Source organism: Falco punctatus (genome assembly GCF_963210335.1).
Source record: "Falco punctatus genome assembly, chromosome: 6".
NCBI classification, from domain to species: domain Eukaryota; kingdom Metazoa; phylum Chordata; class Aves; order Falconiformes; family Falconidae; genus Falco; species Falco punctatus.
Window position 1 is genome coordinate 6,690,664 of NC_137585.1, and position 21,307 is coordinate 6,711,970.

Consider the following 21,307-nt stretch of genomic DNA (forward strand, 5'->3'; position numbering starts at 1 on the left):
AGGAATGCTGAGAGTTGTTCGATGGCGTGCTGTTTTTCATAAAGAAATGGAAGAATTAGAAAAAACTGCTGAGCAGACTGTGTCTGAAGATGAGTTAAACAATTAGAACTTGGCAAATGGGAAGAAATCTGGCACATCCAAAACAGAGCTAGACTTGAAGAAGATGCCTCAGCCTGGAAGAGCTGATTGATATGTAATTCCTCATAGCAAACACCCTCAGGATAGCCGAACATTGCAGTCATCATTTTAGGCTGGTGTTACCCCCAGGCCAGAAAGTTGGAGTGTAGCTCCTAAGGCTCATAGTGTGGTGCTAAGAGGAGTCAGGATTGGAAGCAAAAAAGCAAAACAAAGTCCCAGCACTAACTGAGTTCCTTCACGTGGAGTAAAGACAAGTAAAGGAATAATATAGAAGACCATCTGTCCTGAAGGAAAGAACAAGAGACTTTTCCCTCCACACACCCACACCAAGCCCACCAGTGGCCTAAGCTTTTCTACAAAAAATTGCACATTTTTGAGTGAACCAAAAAATGAAATCCTGCAGAAGTAGCACAGTGTAGAGATGAATTTTTAATCTTTTGCTTATTACTAGTACTGATATCACTGCAGTTATGTTCTGCAGTAATAGTTCCCTGTTTCTACATATCCTGAATTAGCAGACAAAACTGATTATCACCCTGCTGTAGATATCAAAGCTGAGGTGAGATAGCTGATGTCTTCTAAGCACAGTCACACAGTTAATGGTGGGGCAGAGACAGCTTACAAGAATAACTACTAAATACGTTCAGTTTCTAGATTTATTAATGCACACAGTACATTTATGAAGCTTACACATTTAAACACCTTTTTTTTTTTCTGGAAAGAAGAAAAATGTAGTATGACAAAAAAAAAAGTGTAATCTCAGTGAATTTGTTTATGTGTTACAAAACAAACACCTATTTGATTTAATTATCCTGCATTTTGAATAAATGAGATGGTTGTCTGAGATGAGAAATCTCTTAATGTCCAAATTTACTGAGAATTTGAGAAGCTCCTATATATATGAGGATTTTGTGTGACAGCAAAATTGCCAAGAAACATCTTAGTTTTGAAATAATTGAACAAATCTACCCAAATGAACACATTTCTCCATTCTGAGGTGAGCTGTGGCTTTTGAGAACATCACTAAGAGAAAGGCAATTTGAAAGAAAATGAAACTTTGCTGAAATTCACAGCTTGTAGCACTGGCCACTGAAATAAGGAAAATCTAAACTCACTCCTGAGTGACTTCTTAGAAAGCTAAATAGTGGATCTGGTAGTGTTTCAAGCCAGTATCTTGAATTACTGGGACTGGGTTGGGGGTGTGTGTGTGGGAATACTGCCCTGGTCAAGCATACTGTATCATTAGGGTAGGCAAACATTTCTGATTGCTAACTATTTTTTTCCCCACTAGAACTGTCACACCAGTTCTACTTGCTGCTATCTTGGTTTTTAGTATCAAACCCCTTAATTCTTGCTGATTTAGGAAATCTGTCTCAGCAACAACAAAAAAATATACAGGAGAAGAAAATCAACATTCAGAGGGATGCATGCCTTTATCACAGTGAACCTACACAAAACTTTTCTGGATCTGCCAACTGATAAAACCCAGAATCTGCAATCAAAGTAGACATGTCCTCCCCTTGAGCCTCCCCTGAGTCTTTAAATTCAAAATTTGTTTTGGCACAGTGCTTGAATGTTCTCACAGTAATATGCGCAGTGAAGGTTGCAATAGCTTTCTTTAACTAGAACCCAGCTATCAACGCAGGCGGAAATGTTCATACCCTCGTTCAGCCTAAAGCATTTTCCAGATAGGAATTAATTTATAATGAAAACTATGATAGTCTTAATTTTTAGAAGATAAATGATTGCTAATTAGTTAGAATAATTTGAAATTTTATAGCACTTTTCTCTATGGATATCAAAACACTTTGCTAAGATGGGTAAGTATTATTATCTCATTTTTCACAAGAGATAACTGAGACAGCCAGAGGTGAAATGGCTGATACAAATTGTACACGTCATTACCGGGTTTGGAATTAGAATTCAGGTCTCTGAACACTCCACTATATATTTATGCAACTAGTCTGTAACTATTTCTTCAACTTCAGTGATATCAGTTCTGTTACACCATTAAAAACTCATTATTTTCATTTAAATATATTGAGATATATTGCAGTTGTTGTCTTTTGATTTGTTTTCTGCAAATCAAACTTTCTGCATGTCTATTTTCAAGTTTTTCTCAGCATTCCTGAGGGGTAAAAGCTCATTTTAATTTTTAGATGAAATTATGCAGGGAACTCAGACTCTGGCAGAGACTTGGAACCTTTGGATGAAGCTTGAGTAGGGCAGGTTGGCTATGTAATGACAAGAATGACATGACTATAATATTTTTTTGCCCTCACTGTCCTTCTGATGGGTGGCATTAAGTTTGGACACTTTGCCTTTCCTGAAATACCTGAAAAGTCTGAAATGTCTCAAAATATCTTTTCCTAAATGGATTCTGACCCAAAGCCAGAAATGGGAAATGCATTTTTAGGGACTTTTTCTTGGTATCAGAGTCACACTTACACATAAAAAGAGATTCATTTGCATCCTGTCTATATTTGTTATTCTGAATATTTAGGTTTCTTTATATTCAACTAATGAATTTTCTGATAGTATTTTATAGCAGTAGTATTCATACAGAATTTCTCCTGTGTTCATTTTGACGTGTTTTATTTGGAAATGGAGACCGTGTTTAAAATCAAAAGGTGGAACACATTTAGAATAAGAGCAATGCTTGTGCTTTTTCGCTTCTTTCAGAGACTTATATATAAGTGATCAATGTGTTGGTTTTTGTTTGAAAAAGTTTGGATCTTTCCCACTCCAGAGGACAATGGTAACTAGTGAAATTGTAGCACTCTGAAAATGATAGTCTGAAAGCTGAAAAATTTCTGGGAGGTTTAGTTAAGCTGTTTAAAGTTTTTAAAATTGTGTTAATTTTATTAATTCACATTTCATGAATATAGCATGTTTTGAAGAAAGTCCTTTTTTCTTAGATTCATCTCCTTCTTCTCTATTCAGATATGAGATGATCTCAGAATATCTATCTCCTGATATTTTTTTCAAGGAATAGCCTTGTTGTCTCAAACCCAAATCTCCCCCAGTATATTAAAGAGAAGCCCAAAACACCTAAATCAGTTGTCAGTTTCCCCTGTTACACAGTATTTAGATGAAAGTCTTTCTATGGCAATGTATGCAGAGCCTGGAGTCCTAAGACCTGAGCCAATTAATTCACCCTACAAAGTAGGACGTATCTTTGGGTTATCCATATTTGTACACAATTTGTACGAAAATGTACGTTTGAACACAAATATCATCTTTGGGAATCTCAAAGCATTTGAGAGGAAATGAAAATGGTCTAAATGGCAGATGAAGGCAAAAATACTAAATGTTCTTCTTCATGACCACCAGGCAAAGAAGACATGCCATCTTTTCGAAGGGAACACGAGGGAGCCGATGAGAAGCCAGCAGAAGGTGCACAGGCAGATGACAGTGGTGTCCGTGAGTACTTCCTGCTATTACATAGTGATTTCGATACTGAACCTACAGGAGCTTCTGGCTTCTCCCAACACTCACCCCTTCCTTATTAGTAAGTGTTCATCTTCAGTTACTGCTCTTGGTGTTGCCACATTTCATTTTGACTCTGGTCAAAGATGACCCCTTCCAGTGAATTTCTGGGCTGACTGTGGTGTCTATAATTCCCACTGTCCCTCAGCCCACAAAGTGTCTCCCTGAAAAATTTTGCTGCTCAAACCTGTCTCTGTAGCTAGTACTGCAAACAATTCATTAACTACGCCAGTCTCTTCCAGTCAAAGACCTGTATTTATGATTCTGTGATTTCTTATTTTAACATCTTTTTTACTTGGAATGCCTGTCCAGTGTCTTATTTCAGATGTTCTGCATGCCATCTAACACACTAGATCTAGGTACCATGGATAACAAAATCCACTAGTGAGTCTCCTGTGCAGCTTTGGATGGATTTTTTGATGCTTATGCTGGTGCATTACTTCTGGCACTTGTTTGATCTTCCTATTATACCTTTTTCCTGTTATAGGTTGTGTGTCTTTCCTTCCCCTAACTTTTAAATTACATTTTTTTGAAAGCAGACTTCTCCCTACAATTAATGCTGAAAAGCAGGAAGTCCATTGTTGGACTGAAGGGATTTTTTTTTTACTACTGCAGAACTATGTATTTATTTAACATGGCATATATAAGCAAATTAGTCAAAGGAATTAATACCTACAAGTGTGATACCAATTGTCCTTTGCAGAAGAAAGCAAAACTAGTTTTCCAAAGGAATCACCAGCTCCAGAGGAACAGGAGGAAGAAGTGGAATCAGACACTGAGAGCATTGGTGAGTATTGCTTTCCACTGGGGAGATGTTGGCATGAACTTATAAACCCCACTACTTTCTAGTTTTTCATTTTTTCACTGTTACTGTTAGGAACATCTCAGGCCAGTGCCATCAAGTTACAGTGACTGAGTTTCTCTGCTCTGTTTCCATTGGCTTACCTTCTGTACTTTATTTTGCTCTTTCCCATGGCTGGTCTGTGACCCCTTTGATTGTTTTTCATAGAACACCTAGGAGAGAAAAACATCGAGACAGGGTGAAAAGCTTACAAAATAGGTAATGGGGATTTGATCTGAGGTATCAAACTGAAAAGTACTTTTAACAAGTGCTTATGACCAGTTGGAAGTCAAGTTGACAGTATTCTGCACTGCAGTCCAGCGAAGAACTGCAGTGGGTCACACATTAGCAGTATGCCTTTTTGAGAACACTGGTGTCTTCTGGTGGTCTGTTGTATGTGTTTTTACTAATTGTTTTGTATAATGATGTGTGTTCAATAGCTACTGAAAAAAGACACTTTAAACTTCATTTGGTTTCTAAAGCTGAGACCGAAACACCAAGCAAATCTTGAACTAAGTCTTGAGTGTTAAACTGAATGTTTTTAAAAAAGGCAAAAATTTTTGAGAATGTAAATTCTTCATTTTTGGATATTCACAGTCAAGTTTTTAAAAGCCTGAGGGAGTGCTTGTTACAGACTGTTCAGGACAAATTGTTACTAAGACATGGTACCCCTGGTTTGAGCTATGGAACACCTATTACTCTGTCAAAGGAGGCAAAGAATGTGTGAATCCTTTCCTTTTGCAGTTAGGTGCAAATACCAGCAAGGAGCCTAAAATTTCTGGTGAATATAAATTTCCATTATGTTCCCTCTTCTGAGATGCAGAAGGTGATTTGGAAGGATGCGGTAATAGTGAAGTACCCACAGAGGCACAAAAAAGGCCTGAGAAGGTAGAAAAGAAAATCCCAGAAGCTTTCTTCTATAAGTATGAAGATATATATTCACGGCCATTTGTCACTGATGACTCTGGGATACCCATTAACCTTCTTACTCTTAAGTATCCTTTCTGTTGAGGCTGTGCAAATTTAAAGCTAAAGATATTTAATATGTGTTCTTAAAATTGTACTTGTCTAATTTGGAGTAGCCTATGTGGCATTACTGGGATACCTTTTCTTGAGACACAGATAAGAATCCTGACCACTTATGGTTCTGGGTGAATTTAATCCTAAATGTTGTCTTGACCTCATAAACATTTCTTACTGGACATGATGCTTACTGTTCTAAGTACTCTTGTAGAACTAGGTCATGGACAAGGTGACGTGACCAGGCTGAAGACTAGCCTAAGAATGTCCCCTGCAAAGCTCTCCCTTTCTGTGTAGCCACACTGGTGTTCCCCAAGAAGCTGAGGGGAGGGCAGGAGAAGAGCAGCTGTGTACCTCATAATTCCTCACAGAACTACTAAGGGAGAAATGAGGAAGAAGCCAGGTAGATTTGTAGCCTTCTGCCCAGAAGACCTACACTGGTAGAATGAAGGAAGTGATGCCCATCAACTAAGAGCTACAATAAGTCCTTTGCTAGGTATGGTCAAATAGACTATGATATGTGACTTTCACATGTGCTGGTGGTTTCCTCTGCAGACGTGGTTGCTTCTGAAGACAGGATTTTCCCTTCTCTGCGTCTGCCTGTAAACTTTTAGGGAAGTGAGCTTGAGCACTTCTTTGATTTGGTCTCTTCCCTGTGGAACAGTTCCTAATAATCTGATGCATGTTTCTTACATTTTGTTTGAAAAGAGAACACCGGTAGAATATGAATTCCTTGCAGCCCTTAAGGATCCAGCAGAGCCAAGGGGTGTGCTTTGTAGTGGAAATAAAAGGATGGAATATGAACTTCAGAAGGTCTTCACTTGTGCCTTCCTCTCAGTTATAGGGGCTTGATATATTTTACCTTCACTGTATACTGAAGAAAATGATTTCCTACCATCAGGCTTTTAGTCACCCGTTCCAATATTCCTGTTTCAGGTTTGGTTTAAGCATTTCTAGCCACTTACTGGCTTTCTAGAAATGTTTACTATCAAATCTTTTCCTTACTGAACTGTTCCCAGACATTCTTTTGGATACGACTGCACCAGAAATGTAAACCTGCTGATGATGGATAGCCAAACACTGCTGTATATAGCAGGCAACCAGGTGGTGCTCCAGGACCTGAAAACTAAGTCTCAGAGTTATCTCCGGAGCAGCAGCGGTGGTGGAATTGGGTTTATCACAGTATGGCTTTTGTTTCTTGTTTTAGGATGTTAGTCATTTTCTAGAAATTAAATGTTTGCTTGGTTGCCTGATGGGAGATTTCTACAGTTGCACATGCGTATACATAAGAAATTATGATATTGGTTAAAGAATGTGTGGACCAGGCATCGTAGGCTACTCATCCCACTGATAATTGGCAGAGGACAAATATCTGCATACTTCAGTCCCAGGCTCAGGTACCTTAAAGAACGGACAAGTGCCATCTGGGATTAATTTTTAGCACTATTACAAGCTTATTGAAATATTTGGCTCATATCAACCCCTTTTTTTTACTTTTTTTTTTTTTTAAACACTTCATCTTCCTAGTCACAGCTGATACTAGTAGAGTCTTGCTTGCAATTAAAATGTAGAAAATTGAGTTCCTAAACAAATGAAGAGAAAATGTATCTGGTTTCACTCTAGTAAACTCTTACCGAGAGTTTGGACTCTCAAATGCTATCTCTGGATTTGAAGCATCTTACCCTGTGAATGGCTCTGCCATCTCTCAGTTTCATTCCCCATGAACAAGGCTTTTGAAATATCGGCCTCAGGCTGTTCTGCCCCATTGTAAGCAGCCTTTTCTGGGGAATCATAGTACGTCTTTACGTCTTCAGAACCATGCCATTGAGGATGGCTTTTCTGCTGAAGTAGATGGCTGCTGATGCAAATGCTGCTGTGGAGAGAGCAGCTGTTGGGTTGAGTGAAGTAGGAATAATAAAAGAATGAATAATAAAGCAAATTATTTCACAGTTAGTTATGGTTCCACATTACATGCGTAATATACCATTTTGTGTGCATAATGGTTTTACCATTTTATGTGCATAATGGCTTCATTCTGATGTTGAGCAATAGATTGACAGTTGTTCAGAATAAATGCACAGAAAAATGCAACCTAGTGTTTAAAGCAATATCTTTTGACTAATGAGTGAGTAAATACAATAACTCAGTAACTAGTAGGACAGAGACAAAAGTGTCATTACAGCATGCAATGGGACTTTTGCTTTTTCAAGGCACACCCTACTAAGCAGTACTTTGCAGTAGGAGAAAAAGGAAAGAAGCCAAACCTCATCATCTACGAGTATCCTTCACTGAGGCCCTACAGAATACTGCGAGGTAGTGTAAAAAGTTCTATTTTCATTTTACACAAGTGGGCCAGTGTTCATAGATCCCAGCAGATGGAGTAGTGGGTCACTTCAAGTTTAGAAGGAAATACAACCTTTTGGTCCTTCACAGCAGAATAGGAAACAATGGATTCAAGCTTTTTCATTATTGCAGGGGAGGAAAATTTTGTTTAGTAGGAATAGCCAACTGAGAGCTATTACCTAGTGAAAAAAATGTTGCTTGTATGGTTCTTCAGGTGGAACAGAGGAAGCCTATGTTTTTGGCGATTTCAATCATGCTGGCACTTTGCTGGCCAGTGTTGGAAGCAGCCCTGACTACACGCTGACTATCTGGGACTGGAAACAAGAAAAGATTGTGTCGAGGTCAAAAGCTTTTTCACAGGATGTTTACAAGGTCACATTTTCAGCTGGTAATGAGGAGCAACTAACTACATCTGGGGCAGGACACATCAGGTACATTTACAGAATAGAATTAATAAATAAATATAACCTCTAAATTCAGAATAGGTAGAAGTCTTTCAGCCAGTCACCAAGTCTTCTAACACTTTTGCTGTCCAGAAAGGATAATGCTTGATGTTGAGTGTTGGTGCCAGTGGCTCCATTCTTGTAATTTCAACAAGTACTGGAGAGAAGTAATAAAAGATATATATATATACATATATATATATGCCTTCTTCCTGGTAACATAGCATATATGCCTCCTGTGCCTTCTGGGCTTTCTACCTTTGATCTCTTGAACGCATCTGCTGTTTGGGCAGCCATTAAAAGTGGTTGCCAAGTTATGGATCAGAAACCTTCTGATACCACCAAAAAACTGCAAGGAAGCTTTACAAAAGATAGGCTTCCATGCACGCCCTTCTCTGGTAAGTTCATGGATACTTTTGTAATAAAAAATAAGCCACAACTTTTGGGACAGGGATTAGTTGTGTGTTCTGTATTTATCTAGTGTTCAATGTTAACACAGCAGAAACTTAAGATATGAGTTGGATGCTGTTGTAATAGAAATTATACCTTTAAAATTACAACGCATCTAAAGTTTCTTTGAATTTTAACAGAGGAATCAGATCAAAATCTGAGGTTTGTTCTATAGTTTGGTTGCAATAGCAAATGGCTTTTTCAGCCCCCCCAAATGTGGTTTAGAATACATTATGGAAATCGGACAAAACTCTTATAAACTTTCTTTTGAATCAATAAACTATCAATAAACTATGACGTGGCTTTTATAACATGGTAAACATGACCTCTCACCCAAATGTGGTCTCATTTTCCAACACCTGTCTTAAATGGTATGTGTCCTGCAACACAGTGAAACATCCCTAATTGCAGTAGGTATTCATTTTTTCTGTAATGCAGTAATATGAAGTTATATTTTATACTGACAGTGAAACATCCCTAATTGCAGTAGGTATTAATTTTTTCTGTAATGCAGTAATATAAAGTTATATTTTATACTGATAAAAATACAATGATTAAATAGAAATAGCCATGAAGATCTAGGATAAAACCTTGGTGTCATTGAGATTTTGTAGTCAAGCTGAAATTCATGGGGGTACTTGCATGAAATTCCATGAAGACCTTAGTCCCTTGGATTTACAAGGCTGAGCATCATACACTGGAGATGAGTAAAATGCATATCCCCAACTACATGCATTGGCTGCAGCTGGAAAGGTGTAGCTATGCATTTTACACTTAGAAATTATAAACAGTAGTTTAATCTTCATTCTGCCCATTCCAAATCCTTTTTCTAGCTTTTTCACAGGGGTAGTGTAAGGAAATATTTGTGTAGCTACAAAGCTTTATCTCATTTTCAAAAGAAAAAACCCAAGGCTTTCTGTGAAAAAGAGTAATAATTGAATGGCTTTTATCTCAGAGGCATCCTGGGTAAGATTATTACAATGTCTGCGAGGGACTGAAGAGTGTGTTGAAGAAGCCTTGTATCAGAGAGGGATGGGTTTTTTTTTTTATGTTCAGGTTCTGGAAGATGGCTCTCACATTCACTGGTCTCAAGTTACAAGGAGCTTTGGGCAGGTTTGGAAAAACAGCAGTGACCGACATTATAGGTTACGTGGCGCTGCCTGATGGGAAGGTAAGTAAGAAAAAGCTTAATTGATTTTATGTTCCCTCTCAGGTTTTGATATAAAGTCTGCTGAGTAAGTTGGAGAATCGCTATTTGCTTCTAAGTGTTTTGATTTAGACCCTTGATGCACTGCTCTGATAAGCTAATATTGACATTAATTTGCCAAAAACCTGTCTTGTTTTGTAATAATTGAAAAGTGCAGTCAGTACTGTAATTCCCAGACAATATGTCTCTGTTGGCTTGGAGCTGAGCCTCCTCTAATGGGCTAGTGAAAACATTAGTGTAAAGAAATACAAAGACTGTTAGCCCTAATCTTTAACCATTTCAGTGCATGTAAATTATGTCAGATTGCTAAAAAGTTGAATCTTCTCACCCTTTACACTTTCTCTTGCAAATATCTGTAGATTGCTATCGATCTATTGCTTTCATGGAAGGAAGCCACAAATGTTAACCAGATTCATGCCAGTGTTTCTGCGTGGTTAAGTGCAGGTGCTTATGTGCTTATCTTCATTTTCATTGAAGGTTATCTCAGGGACTGAGTGGGGCAACTTGCTGCTTTGGGAAGGGGGGCTCATTAAAGTGGAGCTCTGTCGAGCTGGACACAAGCCCTGTCACAGTGGCCCTGTCAGCCAGTTAGTTCTGGATGAGGGAGAACTTGTCACTGTTGGAAAAGATGGCTTCATTCGGGTGAGTTTTTCTTCTGCTCTGCCTTTAGGTGTGTGAATTTGTGGTCAGCAGGTAAATGTGACGGTTTTTTTCTTTACCAGGGCTTATTTTTGGAGGCAATTTTGCAGTGCAGCTTCTTTGAGGATGAATTTTTAGAACAAACAGAATATAAGCACATCTCCATAGTGTATATGTTTGAATTGGATCATGTTCACACAACATTCTCTGTTTAATAGTAGTGAATAATTCACCTTTTACTCTTGTAAATCAAAATATTTTCAGTGATTGTCTAACAGCTTTGTTTTTGTCTGCGTTCTAACTTTTTGTGTGTGTAGTTTTTGTTAATCTTTATAATTTTCAGACCTATTAATACAGTGGTTGTTATATTGAAGGATAAGCTACAGCAATATTTGAAATTAATTTTCTGAATATTTGAAAGCTCAGATTATTAATGTTAAAATTACATAGAAATTAACTAGCATCTCAGAGATACATATACTGAAATAGAAGAACAATTACAAGAAAAAACATTCTGAAATTAACATATAATTCTAGAAATTAAGGTAAAAAGTTTGCTGTATCCATATGCCAGTTTCTGATCTCACCTGTCAGTTGTCAAGAATTTTGAAGTCTTATTTTCCTGCTCTTTAAGGGAAGACAGTGTATATGCTGATATGTGAAAGACCCCAAATAATCAACGGGAAGCTGTCCTGTGGATGGGACAGTGGAGGGTTTCAAACCTGCTAGAGCAGTTGTTGTGTTTTATAAAGCGATGTTACCCCATTAGGAAAATTCACTCGGTTAGAAGGGTGCCAAATGATGTCTTGTCCTTATCCCGCAAAGCAGAACATGGATGTGTTAGATTTCACATTCTTCTGTGCTGCCTCAGTATGAGCAATGCCGAGAGGACACAGATATCATTTACCCTCTCTAGTTCCAAGGCTGCCATGTGTAGCTCTGCTAGTGCCAGGGCTGAATTTAAGCTACTGGTGTTTCAGCATTGGACAGAGAACTTTTACGTGACTTTGCATTGCACCCAAATGTATCAGATAATAGTTGCCAATTTTCACTGTTTTAGGTTACATTCAAACCAGCAAGGCAGATATGACAGGTTTCACGCTCTTCATGTAGAATCTCTGCTCCTCTGGTTTCTTAGAATTACAAATTTCCATATTAATTGTGTATGAAAACATAACTTGGCCTTATTACCACCCCCCCACCCCCCCTTTTTATTCATATTTCCAACGCCATGAAGGTGTGGAACTTTGAGATAATAGATGCTGCTGATTCGGTGGATGATACAGGGTTACTGGAGGTGGAGCCTATGAATGAACTTCATGTCGGCAGGAATGTCAGCCTGAGTTTCATGTCAAAAGTTCATGACTGTGGACAACCTGTTTGGTATGCTCAGGTAAGATACACTCATGTACGTACATTTCTGTGGAGAAGCACTGAATGAGGGAGGTGATGTTAAGTAACAGCAGGAGTCCATTGCAGATCAGTACATTTCTTGTTGGTAGAATTCAGTCTTCTTTATATATATATATATATATATATATAAAATCTTCTTCAAAAATATAAAATCTTCTTCTTCCTTCAAACACTAGGTACAGGCTTCCTAGAGAGGTGGTCGATGCCCCATGCCTGATGGTGTTTCAGAGGCATTTGGACAATGCCCTTAATAATATGCTTTAGCTTTTGGTCAGCCCTGAAGTGGTCAGGCGGTTGGACTTAGATGATCCTTGTAGGTCCCTTCCAACTGAGCTGAGCTATGCTATGCTATATTTTCAGTGTATAGTAACACGTGAGACTTTGGCTTTCAGAGCCAGAATTACATAACAGGAGAATGTCAAAAGGTATTGTCCAAGTTCTGTTATCATGGACTGATGGATAGGACTGATAGGACCAACATCACCCCATTTAGTCATTTCATTTTCACAGTAATAATCATGAAGACATTTTTAAGGAATTACCATGGGCAATTTTATTCAAATTGAGTTTGAAAATATTCAAATTACGTGTTTTGTTTTTTCTTCTTGAGGACACCAATGGAGCGATCTGGAAGCTGGATTTAACTTTTTCAAATGTGGTAAGTTTGTTTTCTTTTTCTTTCTTCTGATTTCTTCAATTCCTTTGCAATAGCTTTCTTTAACTATACTGGATGCATTTGCAATTAAGTTTACGTTTTGTAAAGCTGTGCAGTTGAAAATTATACTACTGAAACATTTTTTTTCTTAAAAATACCTTTTTATAATGTTATTGATTATAATGATGTGCAGAGTTATAAAAAATAATTTGATTTTTGAGTCCTGAAATTTTGCTGCCAAATTCAGGTTACCTTAAAGGATTTTTTTTTCCCTCATGAACTGATAATAAAAGTTGCATGGATGCAAGATATTAGTTCAAGGAGTATTGATATATCTTATCTAGATAGGTGTTTGAAACAATCCTTACTGTTGTGTCTACATTATATAAACAACTAGGAAAAACAAGGAGAAGGTTGATGCACGTCACATGTTTTATCCTACTGGTTATTAGTGTTACTGCTGGAGATGTTTTTGATGGAGAAATAGATGACACAGTTAAAATGGGGGCATTTAATTTTTGCTCCCAAACATATTAAAGTAAATGGGAAAAATCCCTTTGAGTGGAATAAAGTTCTTTGGCAACAGGTAAAATTATGTCCCAATAATTTTATGGTAAATAAAAGATGTACAAAGCATACTATAAAAACTAATGAAAAAAAAGTGTAACAAAACCTAAAATTCCTTGGATGATGAATTGATTTCCCAGGTAGCATAAGCCGTAGGCTTGAGAGCATTTTCTTTGCCTTCAGTGCAACAGCTTTTTTTAAAAATACTGATTCCAAGTCTGAAATCACTTCATGAAAGGCATTTCTCTTTATTTTCACACAGAAAACGATGGAATTTTAAATGAGCTTAATGTTCCTACACTAATTTTCCTGATAATCTCCCTAGGAACATTTAAATAAAAAAAAAGGGGGCATGGGAATTGCATATAGGTCCCTCATACATGCTGAAATGTATTCACACAAACAGCGCTTGTCTAGATTTTTCAGGTTTGCTGTAGGTGTGGCTGTAATACCTTCTAAGTGCAGCTCCAGAATGCAGCAGAATTTCAGTTCTTCTGTTTTGCACTGCAGACCCGTGATCCAGAGTGCCTGTATACCTTCCACTCTGGAAGAATTGAGGCTATGAGTGTCTCTCCCGTTACACACCTTATGGCCACCACTGCTCTCGACCGTAAGATACTATTCCTTTCCCCTCATACCACTGTAATTATTGTTTTTGAAGAACAATGATGCTTGGTTTGGAACTATTCTGTTTTGAACTGAAGTTAGGTATTTGCTCTTGAAAAGTCACATTACAGACAATTATTATTCCTGGGATCAGTTCTTTAATAGTTAAGACAAATCATTAATATTTTGAAATAATGCATTAAGACTGCTTCATCCTAAAAGCCTGGGATTTTAATAAGAGAAGTTTTAATGGGAAACTTTGTAAATTCTGTTCGTTCTGAAGGAACGGCTGAGAAGATGAGACATTTGGCTTGAATAACAGCACATGTATTCAAGGTTCTGGATTGATAAGTGTTGGGATTTTTGTTTTGTAAGGAGTTACATACGTCTCTAGCATTGTGTAAGTCATTGTGAATATTAATATTTGTGGCTTTCTTAGAAAATGCAATAGCTATCATGCTCTCAACAACAGCTAATGTAATTATAGACGTATTTTTAAAACTTATATAAATTTTGCAATTTACGCCTCTCACAGTTAGCTTTATCTTGCTTTAAAGATGAACCCCTGGCTAGAACATTAACAATGTCATTTACACTTCTCAAAAAATGCTACAAGGTCTTAAACTCAATTCTTGTCAGCAGTATCTTGGCATTTGTCTGTATTATACAATGTACATGCTCTTCTAGCCTGAAGACAAACTCCTACCAGCTGAGCAAATGACACTTAGGATATATGCCAGCTGGAATGGAATTTTATGCAGACCAATATGTGTGTCTAAGAATCTGTTAATTTCACCTCTGGTGAAACTGGCTTTTCTTTGGACAATCTCCCATTTTCATCCACTTAAATATTTTTCTCCCTAGGCAATCCCAAGCAATAGCGTGTTATCTTTTCCTGTGTTGTCAGTACACATTTTCCTTACAGTATGCCACAGTTCTGTGATTGCTTGAAAATTATGCATGGTGGTCAGCATGGGACTTTTTTTTACAACCCTCAGCCCCAACAACTCTTGGGAGCCTTTAATTAAAGAGTGAAGAAAGCTGATGTTTTGTTCATGAGCACCATGCTAGCTGTGGTACCCTGTAACCCTCAGTCATGTCTTTCCAGGCAGGCAATTGATACTCAAAGAGAAAAGCTAATAACATTGTATCCAGCTTTTCATTCAAATAAATAGACATTTCTCTGTAAATCTTAACATGTAATTGATGCTGCAAGAAATAAAATTCTTACTGTCTCCTTGCCACACAGGGTCAGTGCGTATCTATGATTTCATCAGCAACAGTCAACTGAGTCAAATTAAGTTTAAACAAGGAGGAACAGCGCTGACGTGGGCACCTTGTGTTGTGAGTTTTTGCTAGTGTGCTAACAAAAATTCATAAGGGGCCTATGAGCCTGCCAGCATCAAGAAAGTTGCTCACCATACAAGACCTTAAAGAAGTCAGTGTTAGGCCATGGTGGAGTTTACTGTAGTGTGTGTGTGTGTAAATATATGTTTATATGTATATATATAAAAAGTTTGTGGAGTAGCATGTATGTATATAGCATCTGTACAGTTTGACTTTACTATGAATTATCAGGTATCCTACTTTGTGTCTTCCTGAGATTTTAAAATCAGATCTCAGTGTGCAGTCTCAGGAAGTAGTTTTAGTTTATAGAGTAACAGCTTCTATTTAACCCATGCAGAGTAACTGCCAATTAACATGAGTTAGTTAACACATTTTGAAATGACAGCCCAGACCATCCACAAACATTTGGAGATAAATCATAAAAAATTGTTGCCAGAACTGATCATTTGTGGAGTGTGGAGTCTATCACTTTTAGACATATTTGCTAATTTTAATTAAAATAGTGTCTAGTTATGTTTTTGAGGAAACATAGCAAGTCTGGTGGATTAATTATAAGCAGATTTATGGAGGAAAGTGCTTACTTGAATTTCCAAGGTGAGGGTAGCACTGGGACAGTGCTCTTGTAACTGTAATTCTGGCCATGCAGGCTTTCAGGGATGCTCTTACGTGATGATCTATACATTCAAGAGATAAGCTGACAGCCACAATAAATTGTACAGCATTAGAAAACTGGCTCAGTTCAGTTTTACAAAAATTGGTACTAAACACAGCCAGAAAAATCAAGGGTACTTAGTCTACCATTTAAAATCTCATTAGATACTTACACATAGCTTAAGGTGCTCAAATGTATTTGAAAAGTCTGCACTATTAATTCAAGAGAATTTCATTCGACATACTTTGAAGCATCTGTATAGCATAATATCCTCATGGACAAGCTACTAATGTACAGGTTAAATATGTGAACAGTGACATAGATTTAAGACTGCCCAAATGGCTGGGCCCTGGAGAGTAGTGGTCAGCAGCACAAAGTCCACTTAGAGGCAAGTCTCTAGCGGAGTACCCTAGGGGTTATTATGGTGCCAATATTCTTCATTAATTACCTGGACACTGGAACAGAGTGCATCCTCAGCAAGTTTGCAGATGATACAAAACTGAGAGGAGTGGCTGGTACTCTAGAGGGTTGGGCTGCCATTCAGGGGGATCTGGACAGGCTGGAGAATTGGGCTGAGAAGAATCTCATAAAATTCAGCAAGGGAAAATGCAAAGTCCTGCATCTGAGTAGGGATAACCCCAGGCAGCAGTACTGCCAGGGGGCCTACCAGCTGGAACACAGTTCTGCAGAGAAGGATCTTGGGATCCTGGGGGACACCAAGCTGACCATGAGCTAGCAATGCACCCAGAGAAGTCCAACAGCATCCTGGGACCCAACGCCTTAGGAAGGGTGTTACCATCGGGTTGTGGGAGGTGTTCCTTCCCCTTTACTCAGCACTGGGAAGGCCACATCTGGAGTGCTGGCTGCCTAGTAGAGGAAAGATACGGAATCAATGGAGTTAAACACAGAGCCATAAATTTGGGGTCCATTACTCCTGTTAGTCATTTACTGAGCAATGCTATTGTACCCCTGTTTATTACAGAGGGGCTTTTTAACATAAGATGTCACAGGCAGATCTCCCCAGATAATGGGAAGACAGTTACCCTCAGCTCCTTTCTGAACAATAAACTTTTTCATAACCAAGATCTTACTTTTGCCAAACGCTCACAGAGCTTATCCATTCACTCTCATCTCTTTACACAGCAGTTCTCATTCTGGTCTCATTTCTGGTGTGCATTAATATTGATCTGTGCCATGTCTGGAGCTGGCTCAGCTTGTAAATCCCTTTCAAGACACTACCATGTATGGCTAATATTAGCAAAACCTGCAAGTCCAGCAAGATTCAGCTACAACACAGGCCTGTTTCTGCTCACTCTTCTCTCTCACAATATAAGCCTGTCTACATTGTTAGCAATTGGCTTGCCTACAGGGCCTATGGTAAAGACTCCATAGCCTCCTTTTTCCATCTCAAGTAGCTATTGACAACTGTATTTTACATGGAGTCAGCCAGACCCAAGTCTGTGCCGTCACCTCTTCAAAAATCATACCCACATTCAATGCCCAATATTATATTCAGGGTAATGTAGTAATTCCTTTTTTGAGTTCTAACTCTTCTGCTTAAGTGCTGTATATCAGTATGAATTACCTCTTCCTCAGACATTACAACCACATTGTCATTAATATTTTCAGTCTCAGTGACATTTTATCAGTAAAAAAACCCCAAACAATCCAAACCAAATAACCCCCAGTTCTCCCACTCCCTTTATGGTAGCATATTAGAGAGAATAAACCACATTTCCCATGTATGAAAGATTCTTTGTGCTTTAGCAACACCTCCATGTAAGATGAGTTACAGGTTTAACACCACAGCGTGTGCCATACAGATTCTTATTCTAAACTCTCAGATGTACACTGTGATTTTTTTTTCTTCATTTTTCTGCTCAAAGGTAAATCCTGAAGGAGGTCTAATTGCTGTGGGGTTTGAAGATGGTGTTGTCCGCATAATTGAAGTTTATGATCCCAAAGGACTGCCTGTTCTTGCAGGACAGACCAATACAGAGAATGCAGAGATAAGTCTGAAACAGGCTTTCAAACCTCACGCCGCTGCAGTTACAGCCTTGGCATACGAACGAAATGGAGATGTGCTTGCCACAGGGGTACGTGCCACTTCTTTTGTTTATTTTTATTAAGCCACAAATGTAGAGATTATTTAAAGAGATAAGGTAAGATAAGGTAAAGTTTGTTTACTGCTGACACAATTATACTTCTGTTATTGCTGTTGATCGCTTCTTGTAATTCTCTGCGGTGCTGGGGGAAGAGAAGGCTCTGTTTGCACTCACATTGGTTTTCTGAAGGAAAGCAACCACGCAATCCCTACAATTAATTTTGTGAATTACTGGACTGCTCAGTGTGGTTTCTGTAATCCCCTTTGAAGATGGATTTGGTTCATTTTGGAACTAGTTTAGTAGTGTCTTGGAATTAGTAAAAGAATTCGTACGCCAAGGTTCATGCACCACCTTGGCAACATTCCAGCTGCTCCCCAGCACTGCTTGACCTTACAGCAGGATCAACCAGTCAGTTTGTCTGGTGTCTTTGTCAGCGTACGTGCTAGTCTTTGAGATGATTTCCAGTCAATGTGGTCTATCCTTTTAAAAGGTAGCCCTTAGCTGTGGTCAGTGCATTTGCAGTTACATGTTCCTTGAGCTGAATCACCATGCATTTCACTTAATGCAGGATTTAAACTGCCATACATCAGTTGTGCACCCGTTCTGGATTTTCATGTTATTTGAGGAAATCAGCCTGTGCTGTCTTATCTGAAAAAAACCAGGCCTGAGCCTCAGCATTAAAGGAGCTCCTGGAGCAAAAGGCAGAAAACACATGGCTAGGGATGTCAGGTGAGGCCCATCAGGGCAGTTAAGTGGTGCACTCAAGGCCCTGTAGGAAGTTGGGCAGGGTTTTTATTTCCTCCCTGTAATCATCATGGAAATCAAATTCTAAGTTCCAAGGCACTTGTAAGTCCCCCTGTTGAGCCACAAAACATTGGAAGTTTGTGTTTATGTCATAAAGTACCTACAGTCTTTTGAATTTTTGGTTAGCTTTGACTCAGTCATCATCTTTGGTTTTTTGTTTTTTGTTTTTTTTTTTCATCAGAGTAAAGACAAAACTGTTTTCTTTTTTGCTGTTGGAGATAAATATGAGCCAATTGGATTCATCTGTGTTCCTGGGCCTGTGCAGGCATTACAGTGGTCTCCACCTTCTCATGTGAGTAATGCATGTTTGTTTTCTTTCCTTCCCTACAGTGTTAAAATGTCATTTTGAAAAGAACTTCCAATGTAAATAGATGAAGATCCATGACCCTAGCCATGTTCTCTATAGACAATGGAAAAGATGCTTTGCTGCTTTGTTCTTCGTGATGCTTCAGCATGACGGATAGGTTCTGTGTAGCTGTATCTTTGGTTTAGTCGCTTTGGACATATTTTGGACTTTGGATAATAAAGAACAGAAACATGCAAACCACAAAATTTTGCTCAGCTTTTCCAGTTCCTGCCTTGAAGAAACAAACTTCTGCCTTAGCTTTTGGAAGGTCTTAGTCTTCTTTAATAAAAGAGGTATGTGAGCATTATTGCCTGTGCCTCTTGCCTATATTAAAACGGGCTTTCACAAAGTTTTCAGACCACATTAAGAAAGCTTTTGGGTGCTTCTTGGAATTCATACTCTGTTTGAAGTGTGTCAGTGACATATTCAAATAGATTCTTGCTAATATTTAAAACGTTTTATAAGGTTAGAGTAACATCTGAAATTGTGGTATTATTTAGAGAGGAGATTGTTTGTTATATTTAGATGCTGACAAAGTGGCCAGCAAGCTACTTTATACTGGTGCACAGTGGCAAAGTGTAGCTGCTATTGCTTGTTCGTGGGAACTGATAAGAACTCTGCTGGCAAAAGGACTCTTGCTGGTATGAACTCTAACTTACTGCAGAAATGACAGATCTTGATCTGACAGTTGCATTTTGAGTCCTTTCCTTGAGGGCAAGGTACTCCTACTTACTAAAAAGCACTCTGCATGTCTTTGATACGTTAGATTCTGCCTGAGTAATTTTGTCTACCAGTATCAGGTCTCCACTGCTAGATGTGAACACTTACTAAACATAGTATAAACATCTGAGTGTTATGCTACTTTTTTTTTTTCTCTTTAAAAAGAAGCACCTTGGTGATTAAATACTGTACACTTAGTTAATGCATTTGTAAGGCTGAGATTTTATAGACACAAGAACCGTATAATTCGTAGTTAAGGTTTCCATCGCAACTCAAATATACCTCCTTTGCATGTTTTTAGTGACAGGTTAGGTAAAATAACCCTCTTTCGATTCTTCAGATAGTTTATGAAAATTGAAACTAATACAGATTTGCCTTTTAAAATCTCAGAACAATAAATAATTACTACCCACACCTCACCTATTCTTCCTAACATTGCATTTTAAAGGGCCTGGCAGGTACCAGCAAAGAACAGACTCACTCAAAACTAAAAAGCATTTGGCAAGATTCTGAGCCCAGTCATGGAGATACAAGGGATATATTAGTGCAGAAACATATGAACTTTCAAACAATTATCAAACCAAAACCTCAGCTCCTAACTCTTGGGTCAGAACCATTCTTTAATTTAACCAAACTCCCCAAATTTCATCATGCTGCTTCCAAGCTAGGCAGTTCAGAGTGATAGCTGTTTTCTATACGGCAAGGAATTCTTCAGTTCCTTAGCTTTGCCTAACATACACAGCATAAAAGAAGCTCACTGATTTCTGATGCCCATTTAAATAAGAGCAGAGTTAGAGTTAATGCCTCCTGGCTGGAGCTTGGTTTTGTGCCTATGCATCTTCTGACTAACCTTCTCCCATTTCTCAAAATTCCATGTATACGTCTGCCCTATAGTTGTATTTTTTGTGTTTTTGTCTAGGTGAAAAGGACGCTGCTTATCCTTTGTGAGAATGGCTTTGTTCTCCAGGTTCCTGCCCCTTCTCCTGAGGAACAGGATACAGCATCCACCTACCAAATAAAAAACCTGCCGACACAGTACTTCCATTTTTGTAGTGTTAAATCCCGAATCAAGGTAAAGAACTCCCCTGTAGCAGAATTTCATGCTTTACATTGTGCCAGAGGACAAAGTACACAAAAAGGTTTCTATTGCATCACAGGATGTTTGCTAAGTTTCTTGAAGGTGTAGGCCAGGTAGAGTCCATTTGTGGCTGAGTTTCAACGTCTGAAATTGCAAGTTGTTGTTTGTTTATTCAAATCGCACTGAAAGCATGATGTCTATTTTGATTATAATCAGAAGATAGCATTAGTGAAAGGGAAAGCTAGTGTAGTGCATTAGTTCTCAGAATATTTTCATTTTGCTAATTTTCACAGAGTGTGTTTCTTGTGGTTGATGTTAGCCCTGTAGGAAATTCCTTTGAACAGTCATAAAACACCCATGTGGTCACTTTGAGGCAAACATGAAACGCCTTTTTTTTTTTCTCCCCAACAATTATATATATTTTTAATTTTTAAAAAATATTAT

General features: G+C 38.3%; 1 protein-coding gene across 1 annotated transcript in view; it reads left to right on the top strand.

Moving 5' to 3' along the window:
- Nucleotides 1-3,465: 3,465 nt before the first annotated feature.
- Nucleotides 3,466-21,307, top strand: part of CFAP44 (cilia and flagella associated protein 44) — a 42,034-nt gene continuing 24,192 nt past the window's right edge. The window contains exons 1-15 of the mRNA XM_080393712.1: nt 3,466-3,561; nt 4,331-4,414; nt 5,292-5,463; nt 6,508-6,670; nt 7,699-7,801; nt 8,046-8,262; nt 9,781-9,895; nt 10,409-10,573; nt 11,808-11,963; nt 12,594-12,641; nt 13,716-13,815; nt 15,061-15,155; nt 17,697-17,906; nt 18,901-19,011; nt 20,705-20,857. Coding sequence (XP_080249838.1) covers nt 3,483-3,561; nt 4,331-4,414; nt 5,292-5,463; nt 6,508-6,670; nt 7,699-7,801; nt 8,046-8,262; nt 9,781-9,895; nt 10,409-10,573; nt 11,808-11,963; nt 12,594-12,641; nt 13,716-13,815; nt 15,061-15,155; nt 17,697-17,906; nt 18,901-19,011; nt 20,705-20,857 — 1,971 coding nt within the window. The 5' untranslated portion in view covers nt 3,466-3,482. The remainder of the gene's footprint in view (nt 3,562-4,330; nt 4,415-5,291; nt 5,464-6,507; nt 6,671-7,698; nt 7,802-8,045; nt 8,263-9,780; nt 9,896-10,408; nt 10,574-11,807; nt 11,964-12,593; nt 12,642-13,715; nt 13,816-15,060; nt 15,156-17,696; nt 17,907-18,900; nt 19,012-20,704; nt 20,858-21,307) is intronic.